This window comes from Pipra filicauda, unplaced genomic scaffold (genome assembly GCF_003945595.2).
Source record: "Pipra filicauda isolate LSUMZ 115617 unplaced genomic scaffold, ASM394559v2 scaffold36_size6622888_pilon, whole genome shotgun sequence".
Lineage (NCBI taxonomy): Eukaryota > Metazoa > Chordata > Aves > Passeriformes > Pipridae > Pipra > Pipra filicauda.
In genome coordinates, this window is record NW_024104498.1 from 2,260,590 (window position 1) to 2,280,220 (window position 19,631).

General features: G+C 39.5%; 1 protein-coding gene across 1 annotated transcript in view; it reads right to left on the reverse strand.

Moving 5' to 3' along the window:
• AK5 (adenylate kinase 5) overlaps positions 1-19,631 on the reverse strand; it is a 75,906-nt gene that overhangs the window by 37,773 nt on the left and 18,502 nt on the right. Inside the window, exons 6-7 of the mRNA XM_027746111.2 lie at positions 18,411-18,602; positions 1,161-1,251 (exon numbers count right to left, since the gene is read on the reverse strand). Coding sequence (XP_027601912.1) covers positions 1,161-1,251; positions 18,411-18,602 — 283 coding nt within the window. The remainder of the gene's footprint in view (positions 1-1,160; positions 1,252-18,410; positions 18,603-19,631) is intronic.

Below are 19,631 nucleotides of genomic sequence, written 5' to 3' on the forward strand. Positions count from 1 at the left end.
ATTCCCCTCCCCAAGCCCCCTTTCAAACCCTGCCCTCTCCCTGCCCTCCCCCCCCCAATCCTTCATCTGTGTCTCGTTTAGAACATGATCAAAAATACCCTTATGGGGGGCTTTTGTAGGCCAGCGAGCTCGGAACTGCCCTTCAGCTCCTCAAAACATGACCTGATCTTCCTGTCCGAGGCACTGCTCTTTGCAGATGCCTTCTAGCAGGAAAAAATAATCTCCCCTTTGTCAAAAAGAGACAACAGATGTGTTGCTACTTCCTTGTGCTTCATCAATTCCTCCTTCCTTGGCAGGGCCCAAATGATTGTTCACAGTTACAAATAAATGAGTCTATTCTGCCTGCCAATTTATGGGAGATGAGTTTTCCCTTAAACAGAGGAGAGATCAGATACATGATTTTCTCTACTATATATATCTATAACATTTGTTGTAATAAAGCTAGTAAATTTTACAGGAACACATTTCCCCTAGAAATTTCTTCTTCTGTGCTGTTTCAGAAGACATTTATTGTATCATCTACCTATGTAACCCTCATGGTCTATTTGAAAAACAGCCAGGGATGTCATCTGTAAAAAGAAGTTGTGAAGTTACCAAAGAACATGTTTCTGTTCCCCTCAAGCAAAATATTTGACAGATGTTACATATATTCAGTGCTTTGATTTTTAGCTTCAATTCTTTTGCAGTCCTTTGCCCCTCAAAGGCTTTTTCTTTGAAGACATTCAAACCTCAGTAAACACAAATAATAAATACACAAATAAACGAAAGCCCCAAACACCTGACTTTTATTCCCACGCAGTTTCAGAATTAGTATTATTATTAGGGAGGAAGTATAATCACTAATCTCACAGGACTGGTTTTCTGGTGAACACTGAGGTATTGCTGGACTTGACCCACTTACAAAGTTTTTGTTCTAATAACACAGTTTACTGGACTTGCCACAGTATTTTAAGGTTAACTTGTAGAGAAGTTTTTAGGTGGGTTGTATGAAGCTTCCAAGTGTAAAAAGATTTTTTTTCCCTTGGTTGTGCAAATGTTTGAGGCCAGTCCAGACTCTCCTACAGCACATATATCCACACTTGTGGAATGTGAAAACAGCATCCCACCAAGGTCAGATGCAGTGTAACAAATGGGGCTCCTTAAATCTTACACTGACTCACCTGCTGCAGCCTCTTTGTTTGCAAATAGTTTATTGTCAACTGCTGAACTTATGTCAGAGAACACTTCCTCTTCATCTCTGTCAGCATCAAACTGAAAAACAAAACAAGAAGTTGGCAATCAGACATTGTTCACTATTTGGCTGATCATCAATGGGTGACTTCTCAGCCCAAGCCTTCTTGATAGCAAACCTTCTACTTCTCTGTGTGCTGTCCATCGCTTTAGGTGTGAATCATTTTACTTTTGACTCAAAGCTAAATTCACTTTGTAAACTCTTTTGTCTATTTTTATGAGCTTGTCAGAAACAGAAGCAACAGGAAAACTGACTTGTCCTCAGAGAATGAAGTTTCAAAGCAAAAGGTAAAACCAGTAATGCACATTACTCCTAAAATCGTTGGATGGTTGAAAAAAATTACAGCTTAGAGACCAGAAATGGGATTACCTCAGTCATTTCTTTTTGGAGATTAGCATAATTAACTTTCTAAATTTGCAAGAGAAAAACTTTCAGCAATTTCTGAATTGTCTGAAACCAATTATTGTGACATTTATGTGTGTACGATTTCTTCAAGTAGTTGAGCCAAACTCTTAGGAATGAGTAAAGTATTATTGAAATTGCCCTACTTATAGAAAAGAGAGCTTTCCTCACTCTCATGCTGGAAGAAAGTGTAATGGCTCAGTGATAAATTAATACAATCAGAAAGGAAAAGCTCCTTTAAAAAGGCAAATAATTAATTTCTTACCATTTTAACCTTCCCCCCCCCCCCCATTTATTCTATCTTTTGCCTGAATTCTGATACTGATTCTCCCAAGTTTTTTCTCAGCTCTGTCTGACAGGTTCTTTTTATGGCCAGGTGTGTCATGCTTGACAGTGGGTTTGTGACTTTTCCTATCATGCTTGACAGTGGGTTTGTGACTTTTCCTATCATATTTATCAAGCTTCATTCATTTAGATCATCACTTTCTTTGGAAAAAAAATAGACACTTCATTACTGTTGCTCTGGAATTTTTCTTATTTTTTGGATTGAGGCCAGGTACATTACTATGGAAAGAGAGAATACTGTAACCTCTGTGTAACACCCCAGATCACTCTTCTCATTATGCCTTATGGTGACATCTGTATTACCTGTATCACCTAAGCTGCTCTGCAAACATTTAATAATGGAATTTATTTTCTTATGGAATTTTCCATGAGCACCTCAAGGTAAACTCAGAGGCAAACATCACCCCAAGAATACTTATTTAGAGTGGCAGATGTCAGAAATAGTTCAAAAATCGGGAAATAACATTAAAGAGACCAAGTGATGATTCTGCAAAGTGTGTCTGTGTGAACAAAAGAAAGGGGAGGCAACATTGTAGGAAGTTTGCTGCCAGTGAGTTTAATTCTCAACACCTGTCCAAGTGCTCAAGTCTTAACTGTAATTAATCCCAGTTTCAATCTTTACCTGCATGCTCAGCTCAGCAGCAGAGTTCATTTCTGTCACAGCCCAGCCTACTGTAATTATCAATCCATGGAGTTTTCTGACTGGCTCTGGAAAAGGAGTTTGTGGCTCTGACCCTGAGGACCACTCAGAAGTTCATCCTGCAGCACAGTCACACACTCTCTGGGCAGGTATTTATCTGTTCTCAAGGAATTCTTTTGCCATTTAGTGTGTGTCATAAAGCACTTTTTGTTCGTTTCTAAAGCAGGAGTTTGTGTTTACCTACTAGAGGGATTACATTTTAACTTGTGTCAAAACCAAAGCTCGTGGAAGAACAGGTCTTAAATAAAGCTGTGGGGCTACTCTTGGGCAATTTATTATTCATACTCAAAGAGCAGCTGTGGAATGTCCCTGTTGATCAGACAAGAGTGTTCCTAAGATACGCTAGGGAAGACATGTATTGTAAGGTGTTTGTAGTTATGTGTGAACATAAAAACCAGCCACTTGTAATCAGGTTGTGTCTCCTCGTTCCTGTGTCACACCACACTTGGAGAGATGACAGGCTTGCCTTCTCATTAGCAGCATTTCTCTGAATAATCCAGTTTACCATGGAAAAAACACAGGATCAATCTCAAAATGTTCCCAAGGTTCCAAGAATGTGAAACATCAACTTCCCTCTTCAAAGAACACCAGCTGTGCTTCAGCACTCTGAGCAATCTGGGCTTTGTAACCAAAGCCTATATTGTCACCCAAAGAAAGCCAATTATTTGAAGCTTCGTACACAGACTCAGTTTTCCCCCTCACAGAATGAGAATTTTAATACCTGAGCCACAGGAAGGCAAGGCAGCTTCCATGGAGAAATTATTTTTGAAAGAAACCAAGTAACCTTGTTAGTTCTGCACCTCCTTGAATTGCTAAACATTTGCCCGTGAAACCCTTTGATAATTATTGGAGGCTTGAATAAAAGGTAGAAGGTGCTCAAGCAACCCTACTCACAAACAGCAGTAAAACTTGTATGTTTAGCAGAACCTGTCTAAATCAAACCTGTAAGGGGCAAAGACGAAGAGCTAGTGAGACCAGAATGGAAGCAAACAGCAAAATTTATTCTAACAACAGTGTCTTTTCTGCTTAATTAATCACAATTGGCAATGGATTCCCCAGGATTTGAAAATCTTAGATTGTTTGTAAAAAGAAAAGTATTAATATTTTCAAATTGATCAATTAGGAATTAATTCAGGGAAATCTGCAGTCTAAAAATTGCTCTACATAGCCATAGCTGTCACTTCTGGCTTTGTAATCCACTAACTAGATCCATGGAAGTGAGACACAATCATTGCTTAGGAAGTGGACAAATTATCCACATATTATCATCACCTCCAACAGAGGAATAATGTCTTTTTAAACAAAAAAACCCCAGGGTTATTCACAAAAAAGAGAACATGGCTTCTTGTATGAAAGTTATTCTGTGCTTTTAAAAAGAGATGCCTAGTTAAGAAGTCAAATTGCATCCCTGTCCTTTAAGTGTTGGTATTTTCTCATTAGAAAGTTGACAATCCTGGTAACATGAAGAGATTCAAAAGACTGAGCGAGTTATAATGATTTTCAGGTGGCAGGGGCTACAAATGCCACGAGAAGAACACACTATTATTATTCAGACTGACTTAGGCAGGGATTTGCTCCTGAAGCATTGAAAAGAAACAATAACTAGTTTTATTTTACCCTTGGTAAAGACTAAAGATAGTCTAATAATACTAAATATAAACATAAATAACACTAAAAGGTGAAGTGAGAGCCACACTCAAGTTTTAGCATTTTCAGACATCCCCACAGAAATCCCTTCATTGTTGTTGTTCCACCCCTAGTTTGCTTCTCTTCATAATTCCAAGTTAATTGACCTGTGCAGCTGCACAGAGAAAGTGTGAAAAGCAAAAAAAACCACCAGCAACATGGGAAAACAGGAAAGAAATATGTGAGGAAAAGCATATAAGGTGTAAGAATAATAACCATTGGGACAGGAGGCAGGAAAAATTAGTGGAAGTCTTGTCTAGGAAAACCAGTAAGCAGAGGAACTGAGAAATTCAGCTGAAATGTGCAGACTGGGAGTTCAGGGAACATTTCCCTGTTACAAAGTATTTTTAACAATACTCCTAAAAAACCCCCAAACCTCCAAAACACCCCAAAAAAGGGTGTGAGGACATAGGAGAAAGATATTTCTCTCTAATCCATTCTCTAGTTCTAATATTTTTATTCTTTTACACCAAATACTCTGAAATCTCAGATTATTTTCTATTTTACCACACAGAGAAGAAAAACTACAACTGAAAATACACTAGAGCTCCCCAGTGATTTTTAAAATGTTATGAACTAGCAGAGGTCACAAACTGGTATCAGACAGAAATCTAGAAAGAAACTAAATTGGAGATATTAATACTATTATTACAATCCTAAGGAATACTCTGGGTTATCTAAAATAAACCACTTAATGCCTTATTTTTTTAACCACGGGCGTTCTGAAGAGGATTCATCAATAATTGCAGAGTCCTCGTGTGTCTGTCATTAGTTTCTCAAGCTCCACTTGTCACCAGAGTCTCTGCTGCTGGGAGTGCTCCTTGTGAACGAGCAGGAGGCTCAATGTTCTCCAGCCCTGAGAACATCCAGCCCTGACAGTTCTGCAGCAGCTGCTGCTGCCTTTTGTGTATCCCAAACCCATTTGCTCAAAATAGGTGCAATCTGAAGCCAGCAATTATGTGATTTTTGAACACATTAGGTGCACAGACAGGCTCCTCTGTGGTGAGAAGAAAATGAAAATTAAACGATCAAATTCAAATAACGTCTTCCAGTACCGTTAATGAGTGCTGCAATGACCTTAAAAAAGAGTAAATACGTGGTTATACCAGAAACTATCAGCTAATTTAACTGCCTTATACCACACAATACAAACATGCACCCCCATACACACAGATATTTTCTATTTTTTTTTCTCTTTTTCTGTTCTCAGTACATAAACAATGAAATTACTGCAAAAGGCAGCCTTGGGTTTTTTTCTTCAAGTGATTTTCTGCTATTTCATCCTAAACCCACGAACTTCAGTGCCATGGCACACAAGTGTGGAGATGTTCTGGCAGCTTCACTCCCTTCCCAGCAAAACCCTGCTGAGCCAGCTCCCAGTACTGTAACACTGAAGAGGATGGCACCAATGACATGGCCCCTCTCACCTGGAGAAACAATTAACAGCAGCAGAAGTAATTGCCTGTCTCTGTACATTTATGGGGAGTAATAGCTTTTGAGAGGCAGACAGAGGGAGAACTTCTGTGCTGTGATTGTGTCTCTGTGCTGTGATCATTGGAGCAACAGCCTGACTTACATCAGTTTTCAGCTGACAAAAATGAGTGCCTTGGGCAATGTGGTGGCAACAGTGGATGGGAAGACACCAGGCAATTACAGGCCCTTGTAGAGCAGAACATGGGCAAGCTGAAGGAGAGCTGGATTTGATCAGGATGAGGGGAGAAATCAATAATTGGGTGGCACAGCAGACAGAAAATTAATGGACTTGAGGGGATAAAGCAATTACTGGTTTGATAGGGAAGCTGATGGAGGCAGAGAGTGGTGCCACAGAGTGGTTTTGGAACATACATACTTTTCATAACACTAAGATGCAAAGCCTTTCTGTCTGTGCAGATATTGAAGAGCAGTGGCTGGTTAATTTTTTCCCCAATAAGGATGTTCATCTGGATGGCTGGTGACTGTTATGTGGAAAGCAAACATATTGCTCTTTGATTTCCAAAGGCATTTCTGCATCATGTTTCCATTTTCTCAAAGGGTCTCTGAGCTTCCAACAGGCTTGTATTTATTAAACTTTCTAAAGCTGAAGTCCATTTAACATAGTCAGTAATAGACAATTCAAAATGTTTCAGCCATTTCTCTGCACTACCATGACCCCCCCCATAAATACTCTGGAATTGTCCTCAGGAATCAGAACTGAATCAGGCAGCACATGCATGAATTCACAAATCATTAAGGACATGATTTGCATGTGTTTGTCCTGGCTTACCTGACTTGTCAGATAAGTTACTTCTAGAAGTAACTTAATACCAACACCAAATAAAAGCCAACATGTCTACATAGAAACTTTGTGTACATATTCACTTTACAAAGGATTGAAAACTTGCACCTTGACACGCATTACATCCATTCAGCAGCTTCCACAGCAAAATCCACTCATACTACTTATTTTTGAAGTTTAATTAAAACCAAAGAGCTGCTTTAGCATAGGCACATGTAGAGATCTTTTCTACCTTGAAACACTTACTTTTTCTCTTTTAAAAAAAATATACATTCCACGTTGCAGTAATTTTCACTGTGGGTTTACTTTTTCAAGGAAATTGCCTTTAAAGAGGCAAATGGTACTACAAAGAAACAGAACAGTGGTGCTGGGCATCCAGACAGATCACTTCAGAAGAGCCTAAATGGAAAACTTAATTACACTCTGAGTTAAGAGATGCTCTGTGATTTGTTACTCTGTTCCTTTAAAATCCAGGAAAACATTCAGCCTGAGGGAGAGATCATCTTACTCTCTTCCTCCACTGGGTCTAGAACAAATTGTTTGATTTTTTACTTTAATGCACCTAACTCTAAAGGAAGGGGAAAGACACAACTGATTATGGAGAGTCAGGTAGGATTGGATGCTGCCCAAATCATCCCACTTAACAGCCCTCTGTGTCTCAGCCTGCAAAATCCTTGCTTACATTACTGGAGCTCAGTGATGCTGCAAATCACGAAGCATTAATGCAAAATTCAGTATTTTAAAACCCAGACAAAGGGCAGAGCAGCACAAACAAGCTGCATGAAGCTCAGCCAATAACAACTGCAATTGTCGCTCCGTTCCATTCAGCTCAGTGACATTCCAGGAAGCTCTAGAACTGCCCAACTCTTCCCCAGATGCCTTTGATTTTTCTTTCCACAGTACTAATGCCTGTCTTGCAGTAGTTTTTCTTCCATCTTTATCTGTGAAGACTCCTGTGGGGCTTGGATGTGCCCTCGTTCTTCGGATTGAACTCTTGGGGAATAAACTGGCAAAGGACCAGTTTCTACGGCGTAATTCCCTTATTCCCTCCAGCACCACATGAGACAAGCACTGGAATGTTCACATTCCCACAGCATACCATTCAGTGAGACAGCTCTGATTACCAATATGGTCAAAGAAATGCCTTCCTCAATACTTCCTTTTTTTCTTTTTTAATATTGAGTGCAACAGCACTTGCAGGCAGAATGAGCCCTAAGGCTACATTGACATCAAAACCAATATGTTCGTGTGTAGAGGGACTTTTCCTGACTAAAGTTTTTTTAAAACACGTTTTCCCCTGCCTGGAGAGCTCCTGGAGCTCCTGTGTAACTGTTTCTTCTGTTCAAAACAAAACTGAATAATTTTCTAGCATCAGCTCCCTCAGCACATACAGGCTGCAGACAGGCACCCTGAATAAATACAGAGCAACACTCGTTTCCCAAAAAGGTCCATACAAGCAACAGCAAGTAACTCAATAAAGGAAACTAAAAAAAAAAAAAAATTAGAAAAACTCAGAAAGAAAAGACATTTCTTCCTATAAACCCTAGTTTCTTCCACTGGCAGTTTCCACTTCACTTCAAAGAAAAACATTGATGCTGCTGCCAAATAAAGGCAAATATTTCCCTCTGAAGATCAAGAGCATTCCTCCTGTTGGTTTTTGTGGAAGAGATTCTGAATACAAAATACTAAAATATTGTTGTCTGGTCTTTTACCATTAGATGATTTCATAATAATTACTACAAAAACAGAGTTTTTCCATGTATCACCACAGTTTTCCAAGGAAGAATGCTACCAACGGAAAGCTAACAAGAAAAGTCCCGAGTTCATTTCAGCTGCAAACTTAGCAAGTTATTAAAGCACGAGAACTAATGACTCAGATGCAAGAACAAGCACAGGCTATACCATGGGCTTCAACATTAGTTGCTGTGGGCGTTCCATATGCAAAATCTGCATTTAATTCAGGAAATAATGTGACATTTTTAGTCATCAAAGAGCTTAGCAACACAAATAATTTCATCTCCAAGAGTTGTAGCTATTCAAAATGGAATTTCACACTGGAAGAACTGGAACATTTGAAAATTACTAGCTTTTCTGTTTCCCTTGGAAGACAAAAATAAATTTTAATTCCCAGCTACACAGTTCCTGTGCCTTTAAATAAATTCTGATCCAGGATAAATAGTGTTTCCAGTGATGGTCTCCGCATTAATAAACTTCATAAACAGCACCGGAATCCTTGATAATAAACCCTTCCTTGGTCACCTTGAGCTGCAGACTGCTAAATTTTCATGAAATCAATTATTTATCTCTGCAAGTATGACTCGTATCAAACAGGACAATATTCAGCCAATGTCAGTTGGAGCTCAGGATGGGCTCATAAAGCCCAACTTCCAACCACGCTGCCTCGGCAGGGACATGGCTTTGTTTCCTGCAGCAAGAAGTGAGCCACTGCTGGTTTATTTTCTGTACCAGGAAGTTCTGTTTCCACATCCAAATTACTGGAGCATGTTGTTTGGGAGCATAACAGAGACCACTTGATTTATAAATGAAAGCTGGCAAGCTCAGGAGATGCTGACAGAAACTATTGCTTTAGTCATCACGGAATATGACATTCTTGCAGCCAGCATGTATTTTTTGGAAACAAATGTGGGACAAAAATCCCACAGGATTATGTAGGTTGAAAGCATTTTCTAACTATCATTAAAAAAAAAGTGGATGAAGTGGACCTGATTGACATAATTTATTTAACTTTTTAAAAGCTTTTGACAATATTCCTCCCCAGAGGCTATTAAATGAAACATAATTTTAGGGAAGAATTAAATAATACAATGAGTTTATTTTAAAAAGGATGATAAATGTCCAAGGAACGTTTTGCCAACAAGTAGTACAGAGAATGGCCACTGTGCTCATCAAGGACATGGAAAGTACAAATCAGAAAACTCAGCCTCACTATATAAATGAAGTCTGAGAAGGGACAGGGATATGGTCAAGAAATGCATGTCATGTGCCAACAGTGTGTGTTGCAGGAGAAAGATGAAAGAAAGACCCAAGAAAGATAAAAATGAAGCCTCTGTAATCTTTTTTTTAATATCATTTCACTTCCCTTCAGCTGTCCACTACCTGCTTATTTGAGCTAAGTGCATTACAGAATATCTGAAACTCTTGGGGGCCTATTAACAACCTATTCCTACACTGTTAAGGTATCAATAATTTATTGCAAAAGCAAGTTAAACAGCTTATATCAAGTATTTATACAACATCATCTATCAAAACTGCTGTAACTGCCCTTTGCTTCCACTGATGCAGAAAATTCAAGCTTTTGATACTCTAAAAGAGAGTCCACTACTTTACACTTCCTGAACAGTAATTATTTTATAAACTCTGTATTAAAATAGTTTCTGGCCAGTGTTCTCCATCACTGCAGCTCCTTCCCCACTGCTCTGTTCTTCTGTTGGATGAGTCTACACCGAGGTGTTCCTCACACTGTGGCTGTTTGCAGTGTCACCCTTGGGAAATGGCAGAAGTTTCCTTTAGTTTGCACTATGGTGCTCTAGTTTCTAGTTCTAGAATCTTCTGGAATTCAGTGTGAAATGTCCAGAGAACTGTAATCTCTTATTTGATTCTACTAGTTTTGAGAGTAGTCCATACTGAAAAAAAAGGAAAATGACTTAGAGGTAGATCCTAATTATTACTCTTTATTAAGATTATGCCAGGGGAGCAGGGGAACTCACTAAACACAAATACCTCATAAAACAAAAGATTATGTGCACCACTCGACATTGAACAAAACAGACCCCATTTCCTTTAAAAGCCCTTCACTGGGTCTTAGGATGTTGCTCCTATTCCTGCTTAAGATTTTTTTTATTTGTCCTTTTTCATCCTCAGGACAAATCACATGCTCAAAAGGGGCTATATTTAAGTGTGGTTTCATACATCACATGTCAAGTTATCTTCTAGTAAATCTTTTTCCAAGGTGCTGTATTTTAGAAATCAGCCAAGCTCCCCATGCTCGTGCAATTCATGGGGAAAAAGGGAATCTTGAAGTTTTGCCTGAACTTTACTCATTGTAAAAAAAGACGGCTGTAACCTTTAACTTAGAGAATAATTAATATTTAGAAGGTATGTTATCGGGTTGGGGTTATAACAAATTGTTGTGCAGGCTTAACAAGAAGCTATCAAATAAATTATTTCGAAAGTTCTCACTAACATAAGTGGTCATTAAGCTAAAGGTTTTAACAGAGTCATCTTCCCAAGAAACACTGACATGGTTTCTGTTACTGTGAGAGAATATCCAGACAGGTTTAACTTATTCTCTGCTACACTCCCCCTACTAAATTCACTGATTTTCCTGAGGAGTGGTCTCCTGGCTGTAGTTCAAGTGTATAATGAATGGTTCTTAAAACCAAACTCATTTCAGAATTCACGTGGCTCCCGACCCTCTTTCTGAAGTTCAGGAGAGAACATGAGTTGCATAAATGCAGAAAAGCCTTTGTTCAGTGCTGGAATTGAGCTCATTTGTGCCTTGCACTCATGACCAGGGTCAGGGGTGAAAGCTGCAGTACCCACCAAACCTTTAATGGCCATTAGAGCAGACCGAGGTGACACACGCAGCCTGAAGGAAGCAGAGAGAATGTTCTGGTAAAAGAAACACCTGCCTGGGGGTTATGTGGATCTGTGTTATGCAGAAAATATGCAGTGAAATCCTTGCAGGAAGGTGCAGATACAAAGAGGATCGCTGGATTTTTTTTTTCCAATGTATTAAGGATGAATAAATTCAATTATCAACTTGACTAAAACCAGTATTACCCACATTCCAAGTTCCATTTCGTGGGGACTCTGCATTTACAGAGAAGCCTGTTCTTTTCAGTAGAGCAACCAAAAAAGCCCAGGAGGCAGGACACAGTGGGAAACTACTGAAAAGTATATTTTTACATTGCCTAATTGGCATCTTGCAGCGGTAGGAGAGGGAGGTGACCTTGACATCAGAAAAACTATATTATTACCACAACACAATGGATTGTAGAATACAAGAAATGACAAGACATGGCATGCTAGACAGAGCAGAGGATTTTGAAGCAGTGGTGTTGAAAACATGAATGTGAAGCTTCAATCTGACATTCTGGTTAAAGATGGAAGGAGAAATTCAGCTGAGTATATAATGAAAAAATGTAAAGATGTGCCTAAAGCCAATGTTATTTTAGCAACTACATTTTTAACAAAATAGATCATGGGGTATCATATGCATGAACAACCCTAGATAAAAATAACTAATCACAGCAAGTTATAGTGAAAAGATGCCACATTTTATACATTAAGTCCTTTATTTCTTTTACCATGACTGGTGTGACTGACTGTGTTGGCATAAAAAGAGATTAACAGTTGAGAATGGAGACACCAGTTCTTTCTTCACAGAAAATGACAGTATCTGTGACTGCAGTGTTACAGTTATGTCTTGTGAGGCTTCTTTTCCTGTTTTATTATTTAAGCAAACTACTGAACTGCAGAACATGATATGGTGACAGCAAGGTGAACAGATAGTTATATTCACTGGCCATTAATGGAACAAACCACAGCACTATATAAGATGGAAAGGTACAACTCTTAACCCTGGAAGTAGAAATGATAACTGGGCAAGAGGATAAGGAAACATATATAGCTACAGCCATGACAAACTGCAGAGGATTCACAGGAGAGTCTCTGCCAAGAATTTTAGGTTGTGTCTACACAATGATGTCCACAGATGTTTGTCCTGACACTAAATGAGGTACCACAGTTATAAGAATCAAAATAATCATTAGTGATCACCAGATGCATGAGGATCAGGGAATGGAAGGAGCAAGGACATATTCTTTTAACACAACAGCAGCGTTTTCCTAATTCTGAATATTTCACAGAGTTCATCAAAGCACTGTTTGGTAGATATTCTTCAGTTGTATTAACAAAAAGAAAAACTCCTCCAAACAGCTATCAGAAACACTCTGCAACAGGGAAAATGTCCCAGGGGAAGGTGACGGTTCTCGCTTCAGCACTGCCTAGTGTGGCGTGTTCCCTGAGTCACACAGGGATGAGCAGCTTTCCAGCTCTCTCAGTTTCCCACCAACACTGCAGCTGCATCTAACCCTGTCTTGTTGAGCCCAAATAAGACTCAGAACTCCAGAGAAAAATGCCAGAAGTCCAGAATATTAATGGCATCAGACTTTCTGCTGACGGTTCTGACACTTCAACATCACTACAACACCTGAGCATTCACAAATGCAAATAAATTTATCTTCAGGATGCATTAAAAAACAAGAAAGTATAATCTCTTATGTCTCCCCTCTCTTTCATGTGCATCTACAGGAAAGAAGGAACAGGAGCAAATGCTCAAATAATTCCAGGATGATCCTGGATTGCATTACTAGAGGCCAGTTCACTCACTCTCATTTTGCCCATTTGAATCAAAGTTGAGGATGATTTCTAGCAGAAAGAACATTCAGTTGCCACTTGCATAAGGAAACAGAAGTAGTTAACAACAGCAACTTAGATGCTAAGTGATAGATTCAGGAAATAAGGATATTAAATACTGGAATTGTAGAGCACAACCCACCAGATGTAGTGACATTTTTATAGGACTGTGAGAGCTGAAAGCCCATCCTGATTCTACTGATGGAGCAACTTGCACGAGTTGATCTGCAAATTTTCTCCATCAAATGGCAGCAAAATGGTTTTGCCATAAAATCAGGAAGTCACTGATTATAAACTTTGCACAGGGAAGATCCACCAGTGGCAATCAGAGCTGGAAATCACTAATGGAACTTTGGGTCAGAAAGTGGTACTTTATCATTTACTGCAAAGCAGGGCTGAAATGCAGCTTTGGTTCTTCAGCTGGATGTTCACAAAATCAGGGGTCGTTTAGGACAGGAAAATTTGCTTATGGGTGCCAAATATTTCTGATTCAATGAAATGGTCTTCCCAGAGATGAGGTATTTTTTCCAAGCTGGTTTCTTAATATATCTCATCTAAATAAGAGAAATTAATCTCCTTTAAGCATCACTGTAACTACAAGAACGAAATTAGAAGCTAATATTCACCCAAAGGACACAGCTTAATTACCTAAAGATGAACCGTTTAAAATAACTTGAAGAACATTTAGGACATGTTATTTTAAACCTCTCTTACAGTTCATTTCTCTGCATGATAACTTGGCTTAATTACTTATCTCAGCTTTAGTATCAGATCTGTAAAAAACCCCGTCTGTTAATTTTAAACATGTATCAGCTATCACAGCACCAGAAATGTGAAAATTCAGAATAGTATGGCTTTCAGAAAGAGCATTCCCCCTCTCTTTCTGGAGCTCCTAAATCAGCTTGGCCCATGCACTCATCACTGGCTAATTCTACAGCCAGACTTGTCAAAGTTTATTTCTTTTTTCAAAGTCTTCTACTTCATTCAAGCTACCAACTGCTTACAGGAGGCAGGGCAGCTTTCCAGAAGAAGGTCTTTATTTAAATTGCCATGCTTCCAAAGTTAGGAAAGAACATAGTGTTGCACTGATGCTATTCACCTCAGCAAAGACTTTCTACCCTCAAGGTTTCTCTGCTTGCTTGCACGGACACAGATGGCAAGTTTCCACGCCTGGCCATTCCCTGGCAGACACTGGGATTTCTGACAGACTTAACTTGTTGACATAAATCATAAAATGGGAGGCTGAAAATATTTTGAAGCTTGGAAAAGTGTTTACGGTGTACATGCTTCCACACATGCACAAATTATTCATCTATCTTTCCCACATAAAATGTGCATATATTTACAAACAGTTTGTTTAGACTCCTTTCTAGACAAAACTCATTTACATACCTTCTTCTGTGTGTTCTTCAAAATATCTCACAAAACAGTAACACATAAATAGCGTTGAGACGCAGTGTAAAACCTAGCAGTGATTAGAACATGAATAAACTTCTCTAGTTCAGCAGTTTTACAAGAAACAGTTCCAGGTTCTTTCTCACAGCCCAGTTTTTCTGCAACAGAGCTATGAAATACAGGAGAGACACAGAGAGCCTTAATTTTCAATAACAGCTTTCTGTGACTGCAGAGATCTGCTTATTTGTTCTAGGCTTCAACTCACCATTCTTGCCTTGAATTAGCAAAAAGTGAAATAGTGACAGTCATTATTTCCCATCCCACCTCTCATTTTCCCTGTATAGAAATTTTTTAATGTTTATATAAGCATATATATTCGTGGGGCCAGATAAGGATTTAGGAACCATACAGCAAAACTCCTGAATCTCAAACAGAACCTCTGGTCTCAAGGTTTCCACAAACAGCTGCCCACATCCAGCACCACTTCAGGGAAGGAGGAGTGGGATTTTTAAAATTCTCTTTTTAAGGATTGTTTAATGCAAAACTGCAAGGGTGAGAGCAAGTACCACCATAAAAACAGAGGCAGCTACTCCTTCTGTGTTCAGATGAGTGTTCCTCCCCTGGGGAGAAGATTCTCTGAGCTGGATTCTGGTTTGGGATAAGTGCCTGGCAGGGGCTGTCATTTATGCCTGGAAGCAGGGTGGAGGTTTCTATCATGTCTTTACATAACAGTTTGTTATCAGTAAGATTTGGATTGACCTTGAGAGTTGCTCAAAGGGCTGCAGGTCCCACATTTCTCCAGGGACAGGCCCGAAGTTAAAGGAAGACTGAGTAAGGGCAGGTCCTTTGGAATCAGCATTCACAAACAAACAGATAAAAAGCCCAAACCAACACCTCAAGCTGGGCGGCTAAATGATAACACAGAAACTTTAGAAGGAGATTATAACTGATATTTTCATCAGCGTTTTGGTAAGTCACAGCCTTCAGATAAAGCTCATGTCGATGTGCAAATCCTATAGCAAAATTCCCTTTTTAACCAAAACAAGAGAAAAATTTATATAACGCAGCTCCGTGGGGAATTTTTCTGTGACAGTTGACAGCCATTAGGCTTGTTTGATGCTTATGAGGGCAGACAGCTCCTTCCCTCACCCGCCACTGTTTAACTTCTAAATTTGTGCTCAAAATCCGTTTCCAGCTTCAGCTGCTTTTTCTGGGTTCCCTTCATTTCTCTGACTAATCTTAATGTCATTTTAATGTTTTCATAGGCATGGTAAATTCCCTAAAAGGACAAGTGGGACAAGGAAGATATCAGAGAAATATGCATTTCACGTATGCCACACGATGCTGTCCTGTTCTGGCTGCTTAAATAAGGGCCAGAGCCTTCTTTTCCTGTCTAGTATTTTTGTCTTAACAAAGCCAGTCCTTTTTCCCCCCCCCTTAAATGCACACAGACTTACTAACACAAAAAGGCTGCCACTGAAGCACTGTGCTTATGTGGAATCATTGTAAATAAGGCAGACGACCTGATCCTGCCTCCAGCAGGAGAAGCTTCCACTGCTACCATGAGGAGCTCTGTACATTTTTTTTTCCATCCAGACCAAACAAAGAACAGCCAAGCTCTCTGAGAACTGTTGACTGAAAGATTTTTGGAAGCCAATGATCTGCTCTCCAATAAAGACACCAATATCTACACCAGATTACAGTCAAATTAAACTGGAGAGGGGAAGAATTGGTGTTCAGAATTGAAGTCCTCTGCTAAACATTACAATACCTGAGGTCACCCAGGCACTTACCTGTTCTCCCTTTTATAATTTCATCCAGTTAACATCTCCTCCCCTACCAGCTAACTGGTGTGTTAGTTACTGTCTAGGTAAACAATACATAATGTTTTAATCTTTGTTCAAAGTTACGGAAACAATAAATTCCAGCATATTCATCTATTTACATACTCCCTGTCCAAAACTGTATTACTACAGTCTCCATACCTTCTGAATTCCAATTGGAGTTAAGTAAAGTCAGGTTCTGATTTGTTAAGACTACTGACAGATTGCTAAAATGAATTTTAAACACAGACTGTGTGTTCATGAAAATATCAGATCTTTACTTCTCTTAATTATAATGAAGTTTACAAATACTTATTTCAAAGAGGGAGTCTTTCAGAAAGGACAGAGCTGTATTTCTTAGAAGTACTGGAGGTGGGGGCCTCACTTCTTTCCTTCAAAGCAGCAAACAGGATCAACCCTCTGAGAGCAGGTATACCATGCCCAGACTGAGAACACAAGGCACACAGAGCACCAAACAAGGACAAGCCAAGTACTGCAGAAAATTATCAAAGATCAACTGAAAAAAAAGATGAAGGGAAAGAATTACACCTAAGCAACCTGACCAGTAAGACCTTAAAGAAGAATGTGGCTTTTAAGTCAATTAACCAAAGTATGTTCAAACCAATATGGAGTAACTTCTGGAGCACAAAAATGAATCTTCTTTGGGAATTCAGATTTTTATTTCTTGCTTACACAGTGTCTAAGAGTAATTATATATAATGTCTGCTTATTAATCATATTTAGTTATATTTCAGTGAATTTTTATTTTCTCTTTTAGTCTGTTTACTGATGAAAAACAACATATTTACTATTGATGTATAAAATCTGAGTTGTGATTCTAAAATTATAACACCCCATAAGACAAACAGTCCTGCTTCTTGTCCCTGAGTAGGATCCTGATGCTAGTTAGAAGAAATGTCCCAGATTTAGAGTGTTGAATAGCAGTGACAAGGTACAGGTAAAGATGTAAGAAAAATGCAAATTTTTTTATTTCCTCCTGGACAACACTAACCTTGCCTGACCTTGCCTCAAGGATTTACTCCTCTAGGAATTAGGCTACTGTAATTCTATTTGATGCTGTTCTAGTCCTTGCACTGCTCCCATCTGCACAGTATTTCAGTGGTTTCCAGGTCCAGCATTATAAGCAGCAGGCTCAATGCTATTTTCTTTCTTTCTTCGTCCTTCTGTAGGGAAATAGCATGCAAAACTGTATTTCCTTTTATGTGAAAATGGGCTGTCTCTTTGTCCTTAGTGGACACTAATATACCATTCACATGCCATGTTGTCATTTCCATACCCATCATAAACAACTGCTTTCTTCAAAAGATATCTTAGGTGAACTTATCTTTAGAACTCTGAAGAAACAGAATTAAAGAGTAGAAGGAACTTGAACAGGAAAAAAATCTGTTCTGCAGGTCCCATCACAGAAATGCAATTCTACCCAGATGCTCCACATGATTTATCCACAAAGGCACATTTTTCCTGAAGAGCTAAGTGTGCTTTCTATAGGAGGAGCACTACAGAAACATCACAAAACACCCACTTGCTCAATAATGAATAAACACTCCCAAGAATTCCAGTCCTCTCATCCTTAAAACCAGAACTGATCACAATGCTAAGCCAGAACACGAACTCTCTGGAGAAGACAATGTAATAATTCCCCAGGATTTTCATTCTGAAGTTCAGAAAGCTGCTGAAGTTCGTTATTAAGGCTCCTCATATCAACAGATGACTTTGCAATTAAGGATGCTCAGCCCAGGAGTCTGACCAGCACACAGAATTAGTCACACTTGCTGTGAGGAGAACACACCAATGTGAACTACACAGGTTATTTAGGCGAGGAAAAGAAACGAAATGGGCCATCTGTGCTCTCACGGTACCAAGTTCTGTGCATTATTACAACCAGACAGAACCTGTAATTTAGAACACATCAATAATTCAACTGTTGTCAAGTGCTCAATGAGTTCGTTATCTTCATTAAGCACTTCAATAACAATGGTATTAAGCTAAAACATAATTTGACTCCTCCAGCCTGTCTTACAGCAAAAGGGACAAGAAGCCAAGTACAAGCACGGCAATGAGGGTTTCAGAGGCATATCCTGAAGGACTTACTGTGATGATCAGCCCTTTCTCCTGGAAATATTTCACCAAGGGGACGACGTTCTGCTTGAAATTCATGAGTCTCCTCTGGGTGGCTTTCAGGTTATCATCAGGTCTCCCCTGCTGCTCCGCACGCTTCAGTAACCTCTCCTTCAGCCTTTGGCTGGAACATGCCAGGAACACCACCAAATCCGGGGTGCAGATCTGTGGGAAGAGCAATTCCAGGAGACTGGTTAAGCTGAGTATCCAGCACCACCCGACTCAGCGATTCCATTGTCATGGGAGGCTCAGATACGCTACGATTTCATAAGCTGGAACTTGATGAAGCCATTTGTTTTCTGTTGTTTGTATTTTTTAAGGGACATTTGCAGGCTTAAGGAGGAGGTTGATCAATTTGCTTCGCCTGAAACGCTAAGGAAAAAGTTTAAGGAAAAAAATTTACCTCACACCAGCAGCCTTCTCTAGACTATGCTCATCATTGGCATTACCAGAAGGTTCCCTTAGCTAAGTTTTTTTAAAAGAGCAAAATAGGAATGTCCCATACTCTGCAGGAAAATGGTTGTATGGTTTCCATCTAAAAGCTCTTTAAATAAGGTGTTATTTCAAATCCTGCAGCCACTATGAAGCTAATTGATGGCCTGGTCCCAGTGAAAACAGACCTGTTCCAAGAGCCACAGTTCCTTAAAACACTTTCTTGGTTCCTCTAAATATCACTAAAGCTTAAATGCCCTTTTCAAGAGGCTGGGTGTGGCAGTGAAAAGGATATTTATTTCCCCTATCCTTTTTGGTCTGTGTGGTGAGCCCTGGCCTGTGTCACAGCCCTCCCTGCGCTAAACTTCAGGAAGTTCAGCCTTCTGGCAATGAGAAATTTCTGCTCTTTCCCAGTTAAATCTTCATCCTAAGTTTTGGTTACTCGTGCTGTCAAACAGTTAAAGAAGAGACACCTCTGGTCTTGATGGGGAGAAAGCAAAGACAGCCCCACTTTCTCAGGAACACTGCTAAATGTTCACCTTTGGGGGTCACCAATATTCAGTACACGTGGTGAAAAAACCAGAAGCCCTGGAATCATGGAGTCAGTGAGGTTGAAAAAGACCTTTAAGAACATTTGAGTCCAACCCAGCACTGTCAAGTCCACAGTAAAACACGTCCCTAAGTGCCACATCTACGTGTCTTTTAAACACCTCCAGGGATGGTGACTCCACCATTGCCCTGTTTCAAGGCTTGACAACCCCT